This window comes from Nilaparvata lugens, chromosome 1 (genome assembly GCF_014356525.2).
Source record: "Nilaparvata lugens isolate BPH chromosome 1, ASM1435652v1, whole genome shotgun sequence".
Lineage (NCBI taxonomy): Eukaryota > Metazoa > Arthropoda > Insecta > Hemiptera > Delphacidae > Nilaparvata > Nilaparvata lugens.
The window spans coordinates 11,203,003-11,221,346 of NC_052504.1; the positions used below are offsets into that span (position 1 = coordinate 11,203,003).

Below are 18,344 nucleotides of genomic sequence, written 5' to 3' on the forward strand. Positions count from 1 at the left end.
GTCGTCCCGGAATGTGAATGTGAGCGTTGTTATCAGGTCTGGCTGCAACTGTCTACAACGTTGATGGAAAGATAAATTTTCAAGATGTTCGATGTTTTTGAACGGTTAGTATTATAGTCCACTACACAGCTGATTTATGATGAATAATAATTCTAAGGTCTGATTTTTACGCTAATATTTGCGTTCAAAGGAGACTCCTTCTCCTTTTGTATTATCCTTAAAATGCAAATTTTCAAAAAACCGTATGTATACGTCGACGCAAAATTCAAAAAGGAACATACCTGTCAAATTTCATGAAAATCTATTACTGCGTTTTGCTGTCAATGCGGAACATAAATATAAACATAAAGAGAAATGCAAAACCGTCGACTTAAATCTTAGACCTCACTTCGCTCGGTCAACAATCACAAAATCAACCTAAATGATTGAGAGAACTTAACTTTTTTTTACAAATATATCCTTCCAAGTACAAATTAACATTTTTTCACAAATAGATCCTTCCAAGTTCAAATTGACATATTTTACAAATAAATCCTTCCAAGTCTAACTTGGTATTTTTATTTTCGAATCCAGGTGAGAGACGAGTACGCCCTAGTGCTGACTTTGACCGACGGCCATCTGGGCGATGGCAACTTCATCACTCAGAGCCTGCTGCTTCTCGTAGAGGATGTCAATGACAACGAACCCATCTTCAAGCCGTACCAGACGTCGATCACCATCCGCGAGGACAGTGGACCTGGCGTCCTCACCTCGGTTGAGGCAACCGATCTCGATGAAGGCCCTTACGGCCAGGTCAGTCTTGAAAATATTCCAGCTGTAATTTACATTGTTGTAGGCTTAGATAGAAGGTATTCAATTAAAGCTGCGTTTTCGTTTGTGCGTAAATGCCGTCTTCGACCACGACAGGGTGAGGATCTCAGATTGGGTGGATTTCAATTTATCTAAATAACCTAAAATATTATGTTCAATTATGTTTTAATGTGGGAGGTTGAGTTGATACTTTTTTATACCTATAAATGGCATAAATAGGAAGAAAAATAAAAATCTCATTACAGTTTTTAAATTATTTTATCACTACATGTTTCAACATTTCAGCATCAATGTTGAAACATGTTGTGATAAAATAATTCAAAAAGGGTACTGAGATTTTTATTTTTCTTTCTATTTATATTACAAGTAGCCCTATACAGAAAAGAGATAATAAGATGGCTTTAAATGGCAATATGTTGATATTATAAGAAATGTTTCTTGATTTGATTCTTGAATAATAAACACAAATAATGAAAAGTAATTTGATCAGCTGTTTTAGCACACTTGAAATTTTGACAATATCAATGTCAACAATGCTTGTCGTCGTCGACTGCGGAAATTTACGTACAAACGAAAATGCACCTTTATGCTTGCAAATAGAGATGTGACAATGTACTTTTTACTACCACCGTATCTGGAATAAAGCCTGGTTTTTATTAGTAGATTTAGTGGTAGAGTTCCCTGGACATGTACTAACCATCCTGTGAACTCTCCCAATGAAAACGTTCTTGGTAGAGTACTAGTTTTTAGTAGAGTAGAGTGGAATAGCACCGTGGGATAGTACTATAACACTTGCCTTCCCCCACCACCGCTTTTCACTCTGCTCTATCACTACTATGCTAATTAAAAATCTCGAGCTAGTAGAGTAGAGTCGTGCCGTAGGCTTTACCTACTATTCTCAATTGTAGTGAAAATAGTTTCTCGACCAAGTAGAGTAGAGTTAGCTCGGTTCCTATGGAATCCTGTTCAGAACTAATTGTTCTTTCACGTGATGTGTAATTTTTTATCTATACTAGGAAAATATTTACTAATTTTTAATATAATAAAAATTGGAAGTCTAGACTAATATCAAGATGCACGAAAGTGAAACTATATCAAACACTTATAAGACCGGTAGCGACATACGGCTGTGAAACTTGGGTTCTCAACTCCAAAAATATGAACGCATTGAGGATTTTCAAAAGAAAAGTAATGAGAAGAATTCATGGCCCCATATGCGAAAATGGAGAGTGGAGATTCAGAAGCAATGCGGAGATAAGTAACATTCTGCGTGAAAATGACATAGTATGATTCATAAAGTCTGGAAGAATCAGCTGGCTGGTACATGTCTAAAGAATGGAGAATAATAGGATGCAGAGGCAGATGCTTGTTGGAAGAATGGAAGGAATGATGAAAAGAGGTCGCCCGAGAAACGTTGGCTGCAGGATGTGGAAAAAGATGTAGCGTGCCTAGGAGTGAGGAACTGGAAGAGACTGGCTAATCAGAGAGATGAATGGAGGCGAATTGTTGAGGAGGCCAAGGTCAACGCAGGGCTGTAGCGCTTCGTAAGTAAGTAAGTAAATACTAGAAAAATATCCAAGTTGTATAAGGTAGAAGTGGTAGGTTTGCATAATTTTGAAAACACTTTAAAAAATACCCCTTTTTTGAAAATTCGTAGCTCCGGAACCAAAAATGGTAGAAACCTGCGTGACCACTCAATTTATTGGAAATTTTATTATCTTTCATTTTGTAGAGAATGATGTTTCTCCAAAAACTCGAAGTTTTCGAGATTAAATGGGAAAATTGAAAAAAGTCCGAAATTTTAGGCGTTTTGGGGGGGGGGGGGGTTGGGGGTGAAGCCGCCCTCTGGCGTGTCAGCAAATTTCAGATTCGAATCCAGCGCCCCAAAAAATATATATATATAGAACCGTCGAGAAAAATTCTTTCGGGACTGTTTCCTGAAAAACGACCATTTGACTGGACTAAATGTTACTTGGTATCATGCATGTTCTACCGTTAGTGGTCAGCCTAAGTTAGTAGTCATATTAGTTTAAATTTTGGTCAATTTATTTCAATATTACTTTTAATAGCGTGTTGATTTTAGTGAACGACGAATCATTATAATTTTTTTATTTTCAGGTTGTTTATCACCTTCAAGAGTTGGACGGAGAGAACGATCTGTTCTCGGTGTCTACAGTGAACGGCAAAGGTGTGGTACGACTAGTCGGACAACTCGACTACGAGCGAAAGTTCCTCTACCAGTTGAGGATTCTGGCTGTTGATCGATCGAATAACGAAAGGGTGAGTGCAATCATCAAATAAAACTGGTGTTGGAATAGTGAAATTAATGTGATTTTTGGACTCAAACATTTTCAAGTTAATTAGTTTATTTTTGATTAGGTTATGTCAATTTTGAACATTCAGAGTGATTATTTTTTAGATTGAAAATTTGTTTCTTGTTTTGCTTTGGTCTGTAAATCTTTGATAATGTTACTCATAGTACGTAGCCTAACCTTCATCTCTTCTTTTCATTCATGAAATCATCATAAAAAAAACGTTTGTATTATCATTCATCCCCTCATCATATCCTAGGTTTCAAATACTTCTAGAAAGTTGCATTTGTTAATAAATGAATTAGATAAATAATTCAGGTGGAGCTCGTACCCTAAATTGAATGAAATAGGTGAAGAATCTTTACGGTATGTGATTATTGATTTGCTAGGTGAGAAGACTCTTGCTTATTTCAAGATATTGGGCCATATGAATAAAGTTGAGCATTTGCCTATACTTCTAAAATATGGAGCATTTGCATCATTTTCTATGAATAAACGTAAGCAAAACCTTTTGCTCTTGCTCATCAAAAAAATAGTTTGATCAAAAGTAAAAGCTTATACTCAAAATTGTATGAATAAACTATAGCATTTGCTCAACTTTTGAAGCAAATGCTTCAAAAAAGGTGAGTCTAGTCTAGAGCAGCTTATCACCTTTTGCTCATAGTAAAATGGCTCAACTAATTCGTATGAGGAAGAGGAAACTATACCAGATACGATCACAACCAATAGTTGAGAACTGTAAAACTCTTTTTAGATTATATATAATCATTTTAGATGTGATATAATCACCATTATTCCTACAAAAGAATAAATACAAAAAATCTGATATAAAGATAGTCATCACAAAATAGGAAATAGGCATTTAAGAATAAGATGAGAGTGTAGACGATTATAAGAAGGCTATTGATATTATAAGAATATGCTGAATATTATTTTTTCACTGAATATTATTTTTTCACGCTATTATTTCAAAATTCTAAACTCAACTAACCTAGAATAGAAAACTATTCATAAATAGAAAACAGAGCAGACGACGCAAACACAAGCGGTGCCCCCTACTTGCATATTTAGCGCTTCCGTGAGCTATAAAAACAAAGTAAGGCTACAAAAGCGAATCAGCTGATGACAAATCTTTAAAATACGTGAGCATTTGCTCCAGAGTTCAGGAGCATAAGGTAAGAGTATAAGGTACAGCTTATTCATAAAAAAATGAGCAAATGCTTTTGCTTCTACCTTTTGCTCATGAGCAAAACCTTATGCTCTATGCTCTTGCTCATGAGCATTTGCTCTGGTTTTATTCATATGGGCCTTTATTTTAATCACTTTTTGTCAATGGTCAAATTTGTAAATTGCTAATGGGTTGTATTACGCGGGTGATATATGGTTTACTTTTACCTTTACTGAGAGTCTAATAGTGTCTAATAGACTGTAGTAATTCTTTGGAGTCTAATTGATTCTAGCCGTTTAGAGTCTAATAGACTCAATTAGACTTGGATTTTCTATTGGTGGAAGTACACCAACTATTACGTGTTTCATAAATCCCATTAGCAATTAACAAATTTGGCTCTTGACAAAATATTAGAGCATATTTCAGAAAATATAGAATTGTTTGTTAGTGTTCTGTTTTATATAGATACCTCTAAACTCCACATTTATAGGTTGTAGTTATCTGGATTGGAAATCATTGATTGAATGAGTAATCCATCAAAAACTAGATTTAGGGTAATCCCTGGAATTGTTTACTGGAAGCATGTTTCTTTTCGAATCAATTTTATCGACTTGTGTTTTAATGAATCTTTATAATATGTATTAATTTGGTCGGAGTTGCTGAATCTTGAACTAGAGATATCTTGAATTGTAATGAACCACTGTCTCTTGTTATTTAGTTTATTGTCATGGGTAGTACTCCTTATTCTTTCTCCTTTATTTTTGTCCTTTGTGATTCTATCCACATCGTTCAATATATGTGTCTATTTTGTTCTAAATAGTGTTAACAATACGTTTTGAACGTATAATACGTTCAATACGTTCAATGTGTCTATTTAGTTCTAAATTGTGTTATAAACAATACGTTTTGAACCAGTAGCTCTATTTAAAATAATACTTTCTCACAAAGTGTTATGTGTAAAGTGTTGAGTTTATACGTGAAACTCTAGAATGTATTGATGAAACTAATGTATGTGAAGCACTTTGTTGTAATGCCTTGTTGTGCCAAAATGTGAAAGTAGATTTCTGTTTTTTATTCTGTTTTCAACCGTCAAAATTTAAAATTCTTAGTTTTCGTTGTTTAGTGAAAATGGACTAAATTTTAGAAAAGTGAAACCATAACCTTATTTCGGACTTGTTATCTAAATTTGGGAGAGAAATAGTACAAGGAGTATCCTTAGTTTTTCTCTCCCAATCAGTGCTACTTTGTAGAAATTATAAATAAATAAAAAAACAAAGACTGTAGAATATTCAGATATCTGGCGATATTCACATTGAAGAGTGAATCTTTAGCCTTCTTTGTCAAACCAGTGATGCTTCCTTGGTTGTTGGATATAAATATTTTATACCGATTGAATGTCTTTGTTAGCATATAAAACTGCTGGTTATAAATAATTTGAATGGAGGAGTATAAATTTAAATATTTAATATGAACTATTTTAATCATAGGCAATACAGTTCACGTGTATTTTATTTCTTCAATTCATTTTCAGATAAATACAGCAACCGCTGCAATATTGGTGAAAGTGATGGATGTGGAGGACCAGCCTCCTGAGTTTGTAGTGGTGTCTCCAGTTACCAGAATTAGTGAAGATGCTCCAATTGGAACCTCTATTCTTAAAGGTAAAAAGCCGCACTATCTCGAAAAAATAGTCTCTCCTGCCAAAGTTTCTATCTCGATGAAATTCCTGTACATTTTCTATTCCTTTACGATACAAGTAATTTCCGACTTTATCTTGGATTTTATTTAATATAATTTTCTCTGAAATCTCATTGGTAAAGGTGATAAAGTATTCTAAAAAGTTTAGCTTTCCGAAACTGCACGCCAGGGGACTCTGCCCAAATGATATAATATGATAATTCTATCTTCATTTCTATTATTAGGCTATCCGCCAATGATTCAATGATTTTTTCCAGCCAGAAAAAACATAAAGTACACTAGGCCATGTCAGTACAATAAGATTACAAATAATACAATCACAATAACAATCAAAACATAAGGGTGGAACATAATATGCAATGCAACAGCAGGCTATGGCATTAAAGATATTCAGGGATTCAATAATTACACAAAAACAATAATTTTATAAAATGATCACTCAACGTATAGTGTTGTCAAAATAGTTCAAAATGAATTATTAACTTGCAGTTCGTCATGGATAGTGAAATAGATAATTCTATGCTTAATCTATGCTAACAATAAATTCTGGAAATAAAATGAAACTATCAAAACTACTACAACTGTAGCCAAACAACTGTGTTGTAGCTGTTGCGAAAATTACAATCCGTGAAGATTAAATTTGCAATGGACTAAATTGAGCACGTTTTTTGTAATGTGTAATACAAGATTACATTACGTATGAAAACGTTTTTAAGGAGCTTTTGAAAAATTCCAAAGTCAAGCCAAAAAGTCAGTATTTTGCATTCAGTCACTATACGAGACTGTAGCCTGACTCGTATAGTGGTCTGTGCGTTCATCGAATCAACGAATGTTGTTGGAACTGATTGGGCTGTAGATTTTCAGGCTTATGACGAAACTGGCTCTTTTTCCAATTTATCGAATTCATCATGTCTCTCCCATATTAAATTTTCATCGCTCACATATATTTTATGTTATAAATTTTGTTGATCCATATCATGGCTTCTTTTCTTTGAAGCTTGAATAGCTGCTCATTATTATTTTACAACATAGTACCTACTTATGACATTAGGCCGCAGTGTCTACGACTTTTTCACTTAAGTTATGAGAAGTGATGTTGTAAGAAGGTACTATGCTTTACAATAATATTGCAAGACTACAGGCCGATTCAGATAGCTGAGTTGACTAAGGCGTTGCACCCTTCAGTCTGCTAGTGCTACCTGGTCGCGGGTTCGAATCCCGCCGAATCCCATAGAATAGGCATGGACGTTTGATCATCTGATAACAATAATTATATATACACATATACAGTAGTCTGATCTTAGTTTCAAATATATTGCCGCCAATCGTCATTATGTTATTCCCCTAAATTATTCTATTCACCCTCGCTTTTCCCATACCCACGCACAAGCAGAAAGCTCATGTGGACATCATCCGCAATGTCACATTAATTCTTGTAGCTTTCAACGTAACTTCTCAGCGATAGTGTATTTCTTTTAAATCTTTTCAATTTCAAGTAGCTCTTATATGACTCTGTTTTGTGTGTTTTTGTTTAGTAAGGGCAATAGACGGTGATAGAGGCGTGAACAATAGGATCACGTACAGCGTTACCAAGGGCGGCAAGGATACCTTCGATATCGATGCCTCTTCTGGCGTTATATTCACACTCAAAAACCTCGACAGGGAGAGTCCGCTCAGCAGTAATGGTGCTTACATCCTGGAAATTCAGGTATCAATTTGTTCTTCCTCTGGCCTAATACCATGGAGAAAAAAAGCATTAGTAGATATCCCATGGTATATGTCATTCATGTTCCAAATTTCCAAACTGTCTATTATTACTGTTTTGGCCGCGTGAGCTTGTAAGAACGGCACAGTCTGATAGACTAAAGCCGTGTCCACACTGAGCAAATGTTCGACAAACATGTTTGTAGAAAAAGTTTGGGCAAATGCTATTATGTTTGACAAACAATGTTTGCCCGTGGCCAGTGTGTACGCGTCACCAAACAAAATATTTTAATATAAGTGGAAAGAACATGTTTTATGTTTTACAGCTGTAAATGCTGAAAATGTTTGGAAAAACAGTAATTTTTTGTTTGACAAACAATGATTGTCCAAACTTTCAAAATGTTTGTCCCTGAGCTCCTCAACAAACATGTTTGCCGAAACATGTATGTCGAACATTAATTGTTCAGTGTGTACACGACTTAACAGCGTCACATACTTAACGAAAAGAACTACAAGGACTAGTAGTCTTCTTTCTCTTTTCTTAGTCTTCTTCTTCTTTTCTTTGGAGTGAAATTTGTAACATAAATGACCTAAACCATGTGATATCTTCTTATATTATCTTTTCTCTATGCTAATACTCAGTTCATCGAACGTCAAGTCGATACAAATGTGTATATTATTTGACAAATACAGTTTTAATTTTGTTACATCCACATTTATTAGATTTATTGACAGCTTATTTATTTATTAAATTTTTTGACTGTCGACAAATTCAATAAACGTGACACAATAAAAACGGTGTTTTTCCAATTATGGAGAAGTTCCAATATATCAGTTCATATTCAATAAATGTGTATATTATATATTTTTCAAAACCAATTCTTATTTAATGCTAAAGAAGTGTATTTTCCTTATAAATAAAGACCATACTCTTCTCCACATATAGGCTTCAGCCTTCTTGTACGAGAAATTTTTCTCTTCGCAATTTTCTGACATATATGGTACTAGCCGTCAGGGTCGCTTCGCTCGCCATATCCGTCCTGACCTGAATCATTCCGACCTGAAATGCCATCCATATAAGATAATGTTAGTGCAATATTTTAATGAAAATGATTGGGCATATCGCAAAGCCGCTTGCGAGATCATTCTCGAAAATGTCCACCAGGATTATGTGGAACTGACAGTATCGTTTTTATTTTACCTTATTAATTACGACGTCATGTCGAAACCGTTCGCTTCTCGTTTGTTCCAATCCTCTGTTGAAGGAATTATAACATTACTCAATGGTCGTCCTTTCACGTCACCTGCCCCAAACGTTGTCGAAGATGTCCTAAGACACTGACCGTAGCCTTACACTTGTCAAAATTCATTAGCACACTCTCTCCAAATATTGAAATTATGCATGGCCAAGTTATTATTCCTTTAACAGATGATTTGAACAAACAAGAATAAATTCAATATTTATTCATGTAAACACTAGCCGTCAGGCTCGCTTCGCTTGCCATATCCGTCTAGCAAGGGGGCTCCGCCAATGGACCCCCGACTGGATCGTCCAAAGATGAGATCAGCGGGCTCACTTCGCTCGCTTGCATTTTACATTTGAGCATGCTTCATTCCATCAGAAAGTAAAAGTACTGTGTACTGAATTTTTTTAAATATATTTCCGTCAATAATTATTGAAAAAGGTGAGAAAACGCAGAAAAGCTGAGAAAAACGTTGGAAAACGCTGATTTTGGGCGTATCTTTGGCGTTATTTCAAATTCCTTCCAACACAACATTATTACACCCTAGCTGAGCTTCTGTACTAAATTTGAACATTTCCTGTTCATTTGTTCTCGATAAAGCTGAGAAAACGCAAAAAACGCTGGAAAAACGCAGATTTTGGGCGTATCTTTGGCGTAATTTAAAATTCCTCCTAACACAACATTATTACACCCTAGCTTAGCTTCTGTACTAAATTTGAACATTTTCTGTTCATTTGTTCTCGATGAAGCTGATAAAACTCTAAAAAAACGCTGGAAAAACGCAGATTTTGGGCGTATCTTTGGAATTTTTTTCAAATCCGACGTCGATCACCATCCGCGAGGACAGTGGACCTGGCGTCCTCACCTCGGTTGAGGCAACCGATCTCGATGAAGGCCCTTACGGCCAGGTCAGTCTTGAAAATATTCCAGCTGTAATTTACATTGTTGTAGGCTTAGATAAAAGGTATTCAACTAAATCAGCGTTTTCGTTTGTGCGTAAATGCCGTCTTCGACCACGACAGGGAGAGGATCTCAGATTGGGTGGATTTCAATTTATCTAAATAACCTAAAAGATTATGTTCAATTATGTTTTAATTTGGGACTTTGAGTTTATACTTTTCTATGCATTTAAATGGCTATATGTTGATAGTATTAGAAATGTTTGATTCTTGAATAATAAACACAAATAATGAAAATTTATCTGATCAGCTGTTTTAGCACACTTGAAATTTGGACAAGATGAATGTCAACAATGCTTGTCGTCGTCGACTGTGGAAGTTTACGTACAAACGAAAATGCACCGTTATGCTTGCAAATAGAGATGTGACAATGTACTTTTTACTACCACCGTATCTAGAATAAAGCCTGGTTTTTATTAGTAGAGTTGGTGGTAGAGTTCCCTGGACATGTACTAACTATTTTGCGAACTCTCCCAATGAAAACTTTCATGGTAGAGTACTAGTTTTTAGTAGAGTAGAGTGGAATAGCACCGTGGGATAGTACTCTAACACTTGCCTTCCCCCACCACCGCTTTTCACTCTACTCTATCACTACTATGCTAATTAAAAATCTCGAGCTGGTAGAGTAGAGTCGTACCGTAGGCTTTACCTACTATTCTCAATTGTAGTTAAAATAGTTTCTCGATCAAGTAGATTAGAGTTAGCTCGGTTCCTATGGAATCCTGTTCAGAACTAATTGTTCTTTCACGTGATGTGTGATTGTTTATCTATACTAGAAAAATATATACTAATTTTTAATATACTAAAAATTGGAAGTCTAGACTAATATCAAGATGCACGAAAGTGAAACTATATCAAACACTTATAAGACCGGTAGCGACATATGGCTGTGAAACTTGGGTTCTCAACTCCCAAAATATGAACGCATTGAGGATTTTCGAAAGAAAAGTAATGAGAAGAATTCATGGCCCCATATGCGAAAATGGAGAGTGGAGAATCAGAAGCAATGCGGAGATAAGTAACATTCTGCGTGAAAATGACATAAAGTCTATAAGAATCAGCTGGCTGGTACATGTCCAAAGAATGGAGAACAATAGGATGCAGAGGCAGATGCTTGTTGGAAGAATGGAAGGAACGAGGAAAAGAGGTCGCCCGAGAACACGTTGGCTGCAGGATGTGGAAAAAGATGTAGCGTGCCTAGGAGTGAGGAACTGGAAGAGACTGGCTAATCAGAGAGATGAATGGAGGCGGATTGTTGAGGAGGCCAAGGTCCACGCAGGGTTGTAGCGCTTTGTAAGTAAGTAAGTAAATACTAGAAAAATATCCAAGTTGTATAAGGTAGAAGTGGTAGGTTTGCATAATTTTGAATACACTTTAAAAAATACCCCTTTTTTGAAAATTCGTAGCTCCGGAACCAAAAATGGTAGAATCCTGCGTGACCACTCAATTGATTGGAAATTTTATTATCTTTTATTTTGTAGAGAATGATTTTTCTCCAAAAACTCGAAGTTTTCGAGATTAAATGGAAAAATTAAAAAAGTCCGAAATTTTAGGAGTCTTGGGGGGTTTGGGGGTGAAGCCGCCCTCTGGCGTGTCAGCAAATTTCAGATTCGAATTCAGCGCCCCAAAATATATATAGAACCGTCGAGAAAAATTCTTTCGGGGCTGTTTCCTGAAAAACGACCATTTGACTGGACTAAATGCTACTTGTTATCATGCATGTTCTACCGTTAGTGGTCAGCCTAAGTTAGTAGTCATTTCAGTTTAAAGTTTAGTCAATTTATTTCAATATTACTTTTAATAGCGTGTTTTTCTTGATTTTAGTGAACGACGAATTATTATTATTTTTTTATTTTCAGGTTGTTTATCACCTTCAAGAGTTGGACGGAGAGAACGATCTGTTCTCGGTGTCTACAGTGAACGGCAAAGGTGTCTACAGTGACCACTACGTCTGCGAGGTCAACGAGAACGCACAGGCCAACGCGCCGCTCACCTTCATTGGAACCGCGCTGCCACAGGTCTACGATTACGATCAGGTCAGACTACTACAAATGTACTTTGCTAAAACTTATAGATTAGTACCCCACATATTTCGTGTTGTATAAATTAGAATAGGAACACAAATTGATATTGTCAAACACTTTTATTATTTTATAATACAAAGTACGCCAGAGTACTTATTTGAAAGGTTAATAAAAACAAAAGAACTCAAGTTATTGTTTCAATCTTTTTTTATATGAGAAAACAATTTCCATTTTTTTTTCATGCAGTCTTGAAAATGACATCAGATAAATGGCCACCCCCATTGCACATACACTGATGAACTCGATTTTTGAAATTTGTATACACTCGTTGCAGTGATGGCGTCGCGAAAGTTGATCTTGAGGTGTGCTATGGTCCGTGGTCGATCGACATAAACCAGGGATTTCAAATAACCTTATAAAAAAATCGCATTGACGAATCGCATGTGGAAATAAGCCTCAACACTGAAAAAAATGACCGCGTCTTCAGGCAGTTTGTCAGTCAGCATATCATATGCATTTTGACGGGCAACAAAATCGCGTTCAGTCAATTCTTGAACAACTGCAAATTTATAGGGATGAAGTTGAAGGTCTTCATGGAAAATTCATCGAACAGTGGAGTAAGAAATTGCCATAGCAGTTGCGTGTTTGCGAGCCGAACGCCGGGGAGAACGTACAACTGACTGCCTCACTCTTTCGATATTTTCTGGAGTTGTGATGGTTTCTTGAAGTCCATTTCTGGGTTTAGCGACACTTCCACACTCCCGGAATGAGTTACCCCACGACAGAATCGAATTACGGCCAGGAATGAGTTCAAATAGAACGCGGAAGGCACGTTGCGTAGCAACAAAAAGTGATCGAACATTAGAAAAGAAACTCTCAACTGCGAAGGCCGGCTGCTCTCTAGACCAGAGCATGATGGCTACTTACTTGAGGGAGGATAAACTTGGGAACTTTCCCCTACAGATGCGCTCCCTCCTGCCCCTCTGCACGACCAATTCACCTTGTGGGAATGTTTTCAAATGAGTAAGTTTCTCTGGCGCACCTTGTACTATATAACCAGAACCTGGTTTTGTGCTTTACCAGCCACATCTTCAGCTGTAAACAAATGAAACCAGGTCCTTTCTATATAGTATTATATACAGTAATAATAAAAGTGGTTGACAATTACAATTTGTGTTTTCATTATAGAAAAGTACCACAACATCACTCACAATACAACTGTAATGAGAATAGAAACAGTTTTGGGCTTCAGCATCTTTATCCTTTCCGCAAGTGGTTGTAGCCTACTTATTGCATGTAATACCTAAATAAAATGTACTTCTAAATAAATAACTGCTATAAATAAATTCAGGCAATGATTAGGTTTATTAGTACAGTATGTGGTACTAGTATCAATTCCGAAAGTGACGAATAGATTTTGAATGACGCAGGGAAGGTGACTGCCTTTTATTTTCTAATGTTAGAAGAGCGTTTACATTAGTCAAGTTTATTTCAATTCCAGCTTTGTATAAAATGAATGTATAAACTTGAAGTCAACTTCACAAGAACAAAAACTTGAATCTACTATACCAATGCTTCTCAAGAATTCCTACAATCCTTCATCAAGCTTGTAGATGTTACACATGTTCGACTTATGGATTCAACTTGAATCTTGAAGGTACAATCCAACTTGCGAATGGAAGAATGAGATAAAAAAAGTTTTTCAGTCAATCTAGAATGTATAAAAACAACTAAATAGAAAAGTATGTTGCAAGAAAAGTATAAAAAGTAAGACTAAAACTTTGATATTGAATAGATTTTTCAATTTATAATATACTTAATATACTAATATTTAATTTTATTATATACTTTTGATATTATGAAAACTTGAATTCAAGTAGAATTGACTAATGTAAACTCTACTTAATACTCTTTGCATTGCGATTATGCACTACCAAATATATTATGCTACCAAATATTAAACGTTACAAAGGTATTTTACTTTAAAACAACATTAAATCGTTTTTCACTAACTTTACGTGAATCTTCGTAGCTGAAAGCCCTTTTTTAAACACTGTAAATTACTATCCATGAACATTGATCTTCAGTAATAAAATTCTTTTTTGTAAATTTCCAGGGTAATAATGGAACATTCGAAATGTATATTGATGATGATCGGGGTATTTTCGATGTGACGCAGAGACATGGTATCAATGAAGCCACATTTCTAATCAGGGTGAAGGATCCCACCAAATTGGATTACGAAACCACCAAAGGTAATTGGTTAGCCTTGAATTTATTTATTCATTACGAACTACTGTATTTGACATTAAGTTTTAACAAGTTCCAACTATGTTTCTATTTTGTAGCGATATTGTTTAATGTATTTATATTTATTCTAGTAAGTTACACTGTATTATTTATTCAATTGCATCTGTAATGTCGAGGTTGAGTGGTAGAGAGGACTTCAAAGTCCTAACTCCGCCTAATGAAGAAGAATTCATTATTTAATTTTCATTTTTTTTAATTAAAATAATGTCTTGCAGACTAAATCATGTCTTGTAGACTATATTTATTGAGAAAAATATGAGTATTTACTCACTGACTGGAGCATGCTTTCGAATCTCATGGGGATTCATTGTCAACAGTTAACAATGAATTCCATGCGATTCGACAGCATTCACCAGTCAGTGAGTGAATACTCATATTTTTCACAATTGATATAGTTCGTAAGTCATCATTCTAGAGTTAAAAAACTGTTTAGCTTATATTCATTGACATTGATAATATTCGAACTTCACTGTTTAAAGGGTTGAAGATGTGATTACATGTTACCTGAAGTGTTTACCAACACTTGAAATAATAGAATCTGACAGTTAAGATTTTATCTATTGGTAGAAAGCAATTTAAATCCATTCATGCCACTTCTAAGATTAAATTGTCCAAAGATTTATGGCATAGAGAAAAGATAGCATAAGAAGATATCCCATGGTATAGGGTGCTATGTTCCAAATTCCAATATTAACTCAGGCAGAATAGTTCAGCTTAATAGGTCTTAATAGTTCTTTTTCTTGAAGCTGTGTGAGAGTGTGACGCTGGTAGTCTTTCATACTATGCCGTTCTTAAGGTGCGTACAGATATACGCGCCGCGAACATGAGCAATTCACTTTTAATCAGCTGACTATATCTGTATTTTTACAGAAACGGTAAGATACAGATATAAAAAGCTTGGCATCAGCTGATTAAAAGTGAATTGCTCATGTTCGCAGAGCGTATATCTGTACGCACCTTTACCCTCTCACCCGGTCAAAACAGTAATAACAGACAGTAATGGACAGTAATCACCTTGAGTTAACACAAATCGGTTTGAATTTGGAACATAAACGACCTATACCATGGAATATCTTCTTATGCTATCTTTCTCCATGATAATTCAAGTGGCAGAACATTCCATTCACGGAAGCCAAAAATTCCTAAACGTTTATATATTTTCACTGATAATTAATTTTTTGACTTTTCAATAGTGATGAACTTCACACTGGTCGCCAAAAAGAGTGTACCAACAGATCCGAAATTCAGCTTTGCATCGGTGACTGTCTACATTCGAGATGTCAACGACAATTTTCCTGAATTTGCCAAACCTGTGTACGAGGTAAGTACGATTTTCAATTGAAAGAAAACTGTGAGTCATTTGTTTTCATGAAAAACTAATCATACAAATCTGTGCTCCATTTATACTGCTAGTTGGTAAGGCATTTATTAATGAGTGACAAATCATAATTCACAATATGATCGGGAGAGGATAACAAGCAGAGCCCAAAACGAAAGCTGCGCGGGGCTCAAAAGTAATCTACTATTGGAGAGTTTAATTAGACAATATCTATTGATCAATACATATCGCATGACCCTTCCAATAATTTATTCAGATTTGGTGATCAGAAGTGATTAAATTCAGATCAGGTGAATTATCATGGATAAATTTTTGTATTTCCACAAACAGATAATATATGTTAATTATATGTTATTAACGTTTCCATTGAAATGAAAATACAATATCTTGTTCAATTATTTTTTCTTCCGTCGTTTTCTTGATTCTTCCATGAAGTCTTATGAAACAACATAAGTTTGAAGACACTTCATTCACATCGGCTACTTTTATATAACCTGACGATGGTGTGATCACCGAAACTATAGTGAGGTCCACGTTATAATGGCAGTGTAGAATTGACAATACTGTTGCTGTCCTTTTCTATCATACAACAAAACAGATAACGCTATCTCTCTTTAGCTTTGCAATGTTGTCTGTTTGCCAGAATATTTTATTGTTACTTTTGACAGTGACTGTACAAAAGTAGACAAACAATTCTCAGCCGCCATTTTTTTCACCATTCTATCAAAATACTCTAGTACACAAATCGTATAATTGATTTAAAATGTATTTTTGAAACAATTGAATAATTTTTAGACATTACTTTATGAGAAACACAAATTAAAATACCTGAATTGACTTCTTAAAAGTTGATAACTAACCATCCTAGACTTCATCCATGCTTCAGTTAGCCTACACGTATAGGTTAGACCTACTCGTACCGGTATAATTAATATTGAAAGGTTATTTCAGAATTATTCTCATTTGAATTACTTATTTTAAATAGGATTTCTATTTTTCTATTATTTTTAAAAGAAATTGGAATAGAATGTCTACCAAATAGCTTAATTTCTGTTGTTTTGAAATTCAGATTTGTATATCACAGCTTTTTAAATTAGCCGCCATTTCAGGTTTGTATAAAAATAAAAATCTGATCTCAGTCATGAAAGCAAATTTTCGAATCAAATTATGAAAAAATATAAATATTCCTGATTAATTTGACATTAAATTGATTATTTTATCAAGGAAATGATAATTATTATTAGATCAAGTTTAATGGGATGAATTGAGTAACAACTGTGATGAATTGAGTCAGTGGCAAAATTGAGAGACTTGTCAACGTTTATCTCATATCTTTCTTCACTGCCATTATAACGTGGACCTCACTATAGTTGTTGAACTATTTTAAACTTTTTTTAAAAATTAAGGGTGCTTTGAGATTTTTATATTGTTTTATAAGTTTGAAGTTATCAAACTTCTAGTTCTATTCTGATAATCAACTGTCATCTTCAATTTTTCAATCTCATTCCAATGTTCTAGTTTCCTTGTTTCACTGTTGATCCCATGTTCTATTGAGTGAAATACTGTTGTCAAGTAATTTTTGTTCTGGTGTTAATACCGATTTAAATGTTGTAACTTTCTTGTGTCACTGTTGAATGAAATGCTATTGTTGATTGAGTGAAATGTTGTTTCAGGTGTCAATACCGGAGAACTCGGGCCCTGGCACAACAGTAGTCTGGGTACAGGCTACTGATGACGATTCTGGAAATTTTGGATCTCAGGGAATTCGTTACACCAATCTAAGGGGTAGCGTCGCTGAAATGTGAGCTCTTACTATGAATTTAGGTTAGGATGACTTCATTTTTTCATGCTTTACTATAATATTCTATTAATATGCTGCTAAGAGTACAGTAGATGAGGCAAAAACACCGGCAAAAGGAGGATTCCTTGTGCGCCAGTGTGAGTCGTAAAATCAGCCCAAAATAAGATAATACCTGTAATGCAGCCCATGCAGTGTTTATCATTAAATTGTGTAATAGAATTGTACTCAACACGAGCTTTATTCGACATTAAATATGTGTCTTAGTAACAGAGATTACAGATTATAAATATTACAGCTGTTTTATCATCACAATCTTCCCCCCTTAATATCAATCGGCACTCGTGGGGTATGGGGCGAGCTGGCGAAGTGAGACTGTCGATTCTCTGCCGTCGTTGTGGCGAACAAACGCATATTCAGGGTTACTCTCGATTAATTCAACTTTTTCAACTTGCGATTCTTGTTTTGAGTTTTTTGTCATCTTCTTCAACCATACTGGTCCAGGTGTCAATAGCCAGGTTGGTAATGGTTTTCCATTACTTGAGTTTCTTGCATGTAAAAACATCCGCTCATGTGGTGTGCAGTTGGTGCTTGTGCATAATAGGGAACGAATAGAGTTAAGGGCATCGGGGAGAACTTGTTCCCAGTGACTGTTGTTCAAACCTCTCGATTTTAGGGCTAGCATAGATTATAGGATGGATTATAGGGCGATGTTCTGCTGCTGGCAATTCCTTTTGATAGTAGGAAATTTTTCAAAGCTGATGACATAAACGATGTTCTTCTATCGGAATGTATGTAAGACGGTACACCAAAAAGAGAGAATAGTGATGTAAGGTGTTTTATTACTGTATTAGTAGTCATGTCAGGACAGGGGAAGGCAAATGGGAATCTGGAATATTCGTCTATAAGAACTAAAATATACTTGTTCCTTGAACTTGATTGTAGTGGGCCTTTGAAATCCATATTAAGACGTTCAAA

At 35.3% G+C, this 18,344-nt stretch overlaps 1 protein-coding gene across 1 annotated transcript in view; it reads left to right on the forward strand.

The window, feature by feature from the left end:
* Nucleotides 1–18,344, forward strand: part of LOC120351757 (cadherin-23-like) — a gene marked incomplete in the record, with an annotated part of 175,403 nt that overhangs the window by 108,349 nt on the left and 48,710 nt on the right. The window contains 4 exon segments of the mRNA XM_039429863.1: nucleotides 574–792; nucleotides 2,929–3,090; nucleotides 5,822–5,951; nucleotides 7,524–7,696. Coding sequence (XP_039285797.1) covers nucleotides 574–792; nucleotides 2,929–3,090; nucleotides 5,822–5,951; nucleotides 7,524–7,696 — 684 coding nt within the window.